This window comes from Emys orbicularis, chromosome 4 (assembly GCF_028017835.1).
Source record: "Emys orbicularis isolate rEmyOrb1 chromosome 4, rEmyOrb1.hap1, whole genome shotgun sequence".
Classification (NCBI taxonomy): Eukaryota; Metazoa; Chordata; order Testudines; family Emydidae; genus Emys; species Emys orbicularis.
This window is the reverse complement of record NC_088686.1, coordinates 28,668,993-28,675,796: the sequence shown is the minus strand read 5'-3', so window position 1 is coordinate 28,675,796 and position 6,804 is coordinate 28,668,993. Positions and strand designations below refer to the sequence as shown.

General features: G+C 47.6%; 1 protein-coding gene across 1 annotated transcript in view; it reads left to right on the top strand.

Moving 5' to 3' along the window:
- Window positions 1-4,247: 4,247 nt before the first annotated feature.
- The window catches only part of C4H14orf132 (chromosome 4 C14orf132 homolog), a 57,366-nt gene continuing 54,809 nt past the window's right edge, over window positions 4,248-6,804 (top strand). The window contains exons 1-2 of the mRNA XM_065402620.1: window positions 4,248-4,269; window positions 5,829-6,055. Of these exons, the coding sequence (XP_065258692.1) occupies window positions 4,248-4,269; window positions 5,829-6,055 (249 nt within the window). The remainder of the gene's footprint in view (window positions 4,270-5,828; window positions 6,056-6,804) is intronic.

Here is a 6,804-nt window from a genome sequence, read left to right as displayed (position 1 = left end):
AAGGCCTTGTTAGTAAGGGAGGTGAGGACATTTTGTTTTTAAAATGTGTAGATTATGACTTCCGTTTAGAACAAAACATGACCAAATATCATATCCATTATAAACAAAAACAGTAAATTTACCTCTTTCGAAAAAGAATGACATCTGAAACAGTAACCTCCATTGTGGTGAAGAAGGAACCTGGAAGTTACAATGTTCTCTTAGGCAGTTTTTCCCAGGCAACACTGCAAATTCTGCCCAGGTATTATTCCCATAAAGCAGACTGCCTAAACTGTGTTGACAGGGAAAGGGCCCCAGTAGACAAAGTTCTAGCTCTGGTCAAGCCATTCAGGAAGTAATTCTCAATGGTAACCATTGGACTTCACTGCTGCTTATAGCTAGATCCCATACTGGAGTACATCTTGAACCTGCAATAATCCATTACTTTATTATTCCGCTACCATCTGCCACTTCAGTCAAACTTCTAGAGTGCTTAGCAAATAAAAGATATAATTTACCTTCTGTATATCCAATGAATGGATATACTGCGAAGTATAATACTGGCACCATATTCCAATGGCACCAGATGTAATGCGACCCTCCTCCTTCTCAGATAATAGAAGAGCATGTAAGAAATCAAATGTAAGCAAAGTTCTACATAACCCAAACTATGGAAGTGAAGAAGAAGAAGAAGAAATGAAGCTAAGCATTTGGGGTTCAGAGTAGGAACAGACTGGGGGTGAGTTGCTGTCTTCTGTGCTAAGTGCCACAATGTTAAAAAATTGTTTATATTAAGTAGTTTTTCTACTAAATCCAAACTATGCTCTCACCTACAAGGGTCTAAATCAGAAGTCATTCCGCAAGGCATATGCACCATGGAAGTGAAAATTTTGAAACTTGATTCCAAATGGAAGACCAGTCTAGGGTCTGGGCCATTGGCCCAGTAGCCTCTCTCATCAGTACTGCACAAAACCGGACACTGTCACCTTGATTTCCTTTTGCTTGAGTTTGTGCCTTTCTCTGTTGTATGACATTCCTTCATAGGCCTTTGGCCTTTGAACTATTGTAACTGTTGATTAACATGTTGCATATTGTGCTATTCCAGCTGTATTCTCCCTGACCTTAAGTTACGTAGGTCTGCAGTGGAATTCAGGAGTTGGACATGTTTCTTGTGACTCAAGACTACAACGAATAAGAGAATATCAGCAGTTTGATGCTCGAGCTAAATCACAAACTTGGCTCTAATATGCTAGTCCTACACCACTGGGGGGTGGGGGGAGCACAGGGGACAAAAAAAACCCAACCCCTCAGACCTTAATGAGCAGATTGAACGACTGCCCGTTAACCACCTAAACATCATTTGATTTTCCAATAAACCTGCAGGAAATTCACTGCACCTTTCCAAAATCAAAACTGGAGAGAAAACCACAGGTTAAGCTATATTCCTTCCTTCCTGCATATTTCTGGCCATCTTTCACAAGATTAATGCAGAGATAGGCTGAATGTCAGTGCCAGAGCCATGCCCCTGCAAAGCTCTTAATACACAGATCAAATAATATCCTCCTTTAGGCCCCAATTCTGAAGAGACTTAAGCACATGCCTAATCTTATGCACTGTGAGTAGCTTATTGACTTCAATTAGATTGCTGAAAGTGCATAAAGGTAAGCAAGTGTGTAAGTAATTGCAGTATCAGGGCCCTTGCTACTTTATTTTCCTATTGAAGTGATACTGCTATAGCTTTTATTGTGGAGGGAGCCAAATGACCCTATTACACTCACAGCGATGGCTATAAATGCATGCAAAGTTCATCTCTAGACAATTATTGCAACTGCTTTGAAATTACCTTATGGCTTGTGATGCATGTGTCAATAACCTTTTAAACCTTTTAAGACTTTGGAGGACTTCCCAAAGTGAGACAATTCCATTATTCATAGAATCTAATTTAAAATCTTAAAATGAGAGAGCCTCATTTAGATTCTGTTGTGGTTTTTTTTTTTTTTTCTTCAGTTAATGGGAATCTTGACATGTAGGAGAATGTTTGGCAGGGACACAAACAAAGTCATTCAAGTAACTGAGAATTGATTTTTTTAATACATCATCATCTTTCCATTGTCACCCTCTGCAAAACTGTACATAATTATATTGAAAAAATTTGTATAAGATGTGTCTACTGATTGGAGGGGGGGAAACATAGTTTAAAACCCTAGTGGATAGGATCAGGGTAAAGCTGATTCTCTAGATACTGCTGCCATTAATATGCTCTTACTTTATTATTTGTATCATCTAGAAGCCATGATCAGGGCCACATCTAGTAGCATCTAGAAGCCATGATCAGGGCCACATTGTGTTAGGCTCTGTACAAACATGAAGCAATAAAAACCCAGCTCCAGCCCCAAATAGCTTAAAAGCTTGAAGCTGTTGCAACATGGATGAAACAAACAGATGTGTGGCAGGGGCAGGATGAGGTAACAGCAATACAAATAAGTCTAGCATAGTGAGCAGTAGTTGAAGCTTTCTACCACAGTTGCCAACTTTCACGCAGTAAATAAGCATCCCGACTTTCACAATAAGCCAAAAATCAAGCTAATCCCATTTCAAAACAAGGCCAAAACAAGCCAATCCCTAAGAACCCCAACACTCTATGTGACTAGATCCCCCCCAGGCGTACAGTCTGGGACCATGGTGGGCCCGCTGTGCACCCATGACTCTCTCCCCGCCCTTGCCCCCACTTGCTGGGAGCTGATCAAAAAAAAAAAAAAAAAAAAGCTACAACAAGCCAAACAAGCAACAAGCTACAAGCCAAAAACTACCCAACAAGCAACTCACAAGCCAATTAAGCCAAAAACAAGCCCAATTTCTGCATTTTTTCATGGGTTTGGCATGTCTGCTTTCTACCCATCTAATGATGGCCAATGGGCAAGGTTTTTAAGGCATCTCAGCAGAGGTGAGACTTCAGGAGGGATCTAAAAGTGGATAAAATAGCAGCTGTACGGCGATTTTTTCCCCATGTGTAAGGGACAGCATAAGAAAAGGTGTGAAGATGTTTGAGGATGAAGCTGCCTATTGAGTGGTAAAGGCTGGTAATGCGGGGGGAGTGAGGGCACCAGTAGATATCATGATGAATTAGAGTGGCTAGGTAAGGTGGGGCTAAGTCATGGAGGGGCTTAAAGATGTGATGTGGTGGAGCAGAGGGAACCAATGCAGTGATGCAAAGGGAGGGGTTATGTGGCCAGAGTGAGGAGCCAGGAAGATAACCTCAGCAGCATTTTGGATAGACTTGAGGGAGGCAAGTTTACAGCAGTCAAGTACCTCCGTGAACAGGGATGGATTGGTACAATGTAATATAAGGCTCTGTGAATGAAATGCAGGCAAACTGGAAACTCTTATTCCTTATTCTGATAATTGGTTTGGCCCTGTCTTACTGGGAGTTCTACAGAACCCAGCACACCCCCCCACACTCAGTACCATCATAATACATACACACAAGGAGGCTGAATTAAGGTAGCACAGGCAAGTTTAATTTTTGGCACTCAAACCTTAACCTAACTTTTCTTACCCAGCCAGTCCTTACCCATCTGGGTTCACTGTCCAAGCTCCAGTCCTCCACTGTCCTTGCTTCCAAATCACTCCCCGCCCCAATCTCAGTCTCCTTGCCCAGCCAATCTCAGTTCCCCCCTCCTGGCTTCCACCTGAAATGTTTTCCCCAACCCCACTAGTTCCCACTCATTCTCCCTTCACACTCCTCTTCCAGTCTGTCTCCTCTCTTTCCCCTCCCTGCTTACTTACCCCAGTTTCTTTACTAGCCAGTCCCACTTCTCTACCTGTATCCCAGCTCCTTGTCAGTTTTGTCTTTCCTTGTCGCCTTCTCCTTCTCCAGCCAGTCCCAGTCTCCTTCCTCCTCCCAGCTCCTCATCCCGATCTGTGTCCACCTTCAATTGGCTGGTGCCCAGTCATCCCCCATTCCCTTGCCAGCTCCCACTCCCAGTCTCCTTGTCTAATTAGCCCTTGCCTCCCCTCCCACCCAGCTCCAAGTTCCAGTCTCTCCACCCAACCAGTTCCAGCCTCTCTTCCACAATTGCCAGTCTCCCCAGACTTAGTTTTGTCTGGTATCAGACAGGAGTTTGTGATTTTTTTTTTTACGAGGTCATGCCAGTGGGGGTGGGGTAGCATGTTCTTAAAAATGGCGCCCTGTTGCAATGTGACTTCATACACACCAGCATGACCTTGCATGTATGGTGGGGGCTCATGCCAGTCTCATAAGTACCGGAATGTCTTATATTACAGGAACGTGTGAGTGGCCTAGTCCTAGTGCCCAGCCAATCTCGCTGGGTGCAGACATAACAGGGATAGTTCTTCTGAGTGCCTTTACTCCTGGGCTGAAATATGCTTAATCACTCTGTGGGGATCAGGCAGGCGCAGTCTGGAAACTTCTGAGATTTTAGTTGTTAAGCTCCAGAACGTCTCTACCAAGCATGTGCAAATTGTGATTTTTTTTCAAAGGCTTATATCTCAGCCAAATTTGGGTGGATTTTCATGGAGATGAAAATTATCCCTGACACTAAACTATCCACCTGCCCAATTTCAAGTCTCCGCTCCAAAGCAAGGGGGGTATTAGAGCATTTCAGAGGCAAGGTCTCAATTTTTTAATATTTTTTCCCTAGCCTCCTTCTTAGAAACAGCTGGAACATTTGGGCTGAAATTTTCCACTAATATTTCAGCCCGAGGCAGAATCCAGCATGGAAATTTTTAGTCCAAATAAGTGTGGCAAAGTTATAAGCAACTGAAAACAGGGTCTTATGATGGGAAGTGTCAGGCAACCTTATGGTCTACCAAACCAGCCTCTAATATCATAACTAATTGTATTAGCATCTCAAACACTTGCAGAAAAGCAAGCTTGCACCCTGATAGTGACTAATAGGGATCACACAGGGGAGTGATGGGTAGTTTTTAATCAATGTAGCGTTCAGGGGTTGATTGTTCCTGGATAGGGAAAGAGAGGGATGCCACTTCAAGCAAAGTTGAGGTCTTGGTCTCCCCCAAGCCAGAGGCCTTGCCCTTCCCTTCAGGCCTAAAAGTGTTAGGCTTTGCATGCACTAGTAGTCTTCTCTGGGAGTGGTCTTTTTAGGGGGGGGGATCCCCTTAGAGGCCGGTACATCCCCTCGCCCCAGGTTTGAAGGCTTGCCTGTGCCTGACACAGGCTAGGTCTACACTACCCGCCTGAATCGGCGGGTAGAAATCGATCTCTCGGGGATCGAATTATCGCGTCTCGTCGGGACGCGACAATCGATCCCCGAATCGACGCTCTTACTCCACCAGCGGAGGTGGGAGTAAGCGCCGTCGACTGGGAGCGCGGAGGTCGATTTTGCCGCCGTCCTCACAGGGGGGTAAGTCGGCTCCGATACGTCGAATTCAGCTACTGAATTTGCGTATCTTAAATCGACCTGCCCACAGTGAAGACCTGCCCACAGTGAGCCTGGTTCCCGCTGCCCTGGCAGGAGTAAGTGGGGTGAAGCCAGTGGCAATGCGCTGGTGGCCCAGCGGGGCCAGGAAAGGCGCAATGTCTGTCCAAGGGCGGCAGTGGATTGGAGCGGGGAAGGCCCGAAGAGCAGGCGCCGCACGCAGCTAATCGCTGTGACAGGCTCAGCCAGGCTTGCGCGGCCCCGTTGCGGCTGGCAGCAGAGCGGGCTTGTCCCCTGGGCAGGCGAGGGAGAGCCCGGGCAGGGCTGCGGGGCTTTGCCCGAGCCGCAGGCGGGGAGCGGGGAGGGGTGGGGGGAATCACATGACAGCACGGGCTGGCTCGGCGGCTGCTGCGCTGGGAGCTGCCGCTGCCTGAGCCGCTGCCCGCGCAGACCATGAGAGGAGGCTGCGGGGAGCCGGGCTGCTGTCGGGGCGCCGCGATCGCACTGAGCTGGAACTGCTAACGCGCCCGCGGCTGCTGCTGGGGGAGGACCAGCTCCCTCCTCCTCCTCCTCCGCAGCGCCACAGGGACCTGCCGACCCCGGGCAGCAGCAGCAGCCTCTCCAGCAGCAGCACCACCAGCAGCAGCACCATGGACCTTTCCTTCATGGCTGCACAGGTAAGTGGCCAGTCCCGCCAGAGGCACCAGATTTCAGTGCCTGGTTAGCCCCCGCCTCTCCCTTCCCCACAGGATCTGAGTCCCCTTCCTCCCCAGAAACTCCACCCCCCTCCCGCCCCCATGGGCTGCCCGGCCTTAGCCTCCAGTCCGGAGAGCTTGGCAGGTGCGCGGGGTGACACGGAAAGATGCTGCTTTCTCCCCGCTGCTCCTGCCTGAGGCTCCGGGGTGGCCCGTGCCCGGCAGTGGCTGCTGTATTGCCACAGCTAGCCAGAGGCTGCGAGAGGGAGCGGGGCATGTGGATCAGAGCGGATGCATTGTGATAACTGATCTTCCCCCACTCCCTGCCCAGCAGGGAGGCTCCTTTTCCTAGTGACTCTGAAGCTCTGTTTAGAACAGAGCGACAGGCGAGCACGGACCCAAACAGCTGGCAATAGAGGGAGTGTTTTGTGTACAGTCAATCCTGCTCGTTTTCTTTAAAGGGCACTTAATGATCATTTAAATTGTACATTGTCATTATTTGGCAAAGGGGAGAAGGGATTCTCCTTGTGCTCCCTGGGGAAAGAAAACCAGCAAGATTTCAATGCCAGCCACCACCCTTTCACATAAATAAAAAATTGTATTGACTTGATCACAGAAACTATTAATCACAATTAGTTTCATAACAATCATTAAAAATACCCAGTACAGTCGCTTTATTTTCTCAAAGACCTTCCAGGAAATCAGTAGGCACCATATTAATAAGAGTTCCT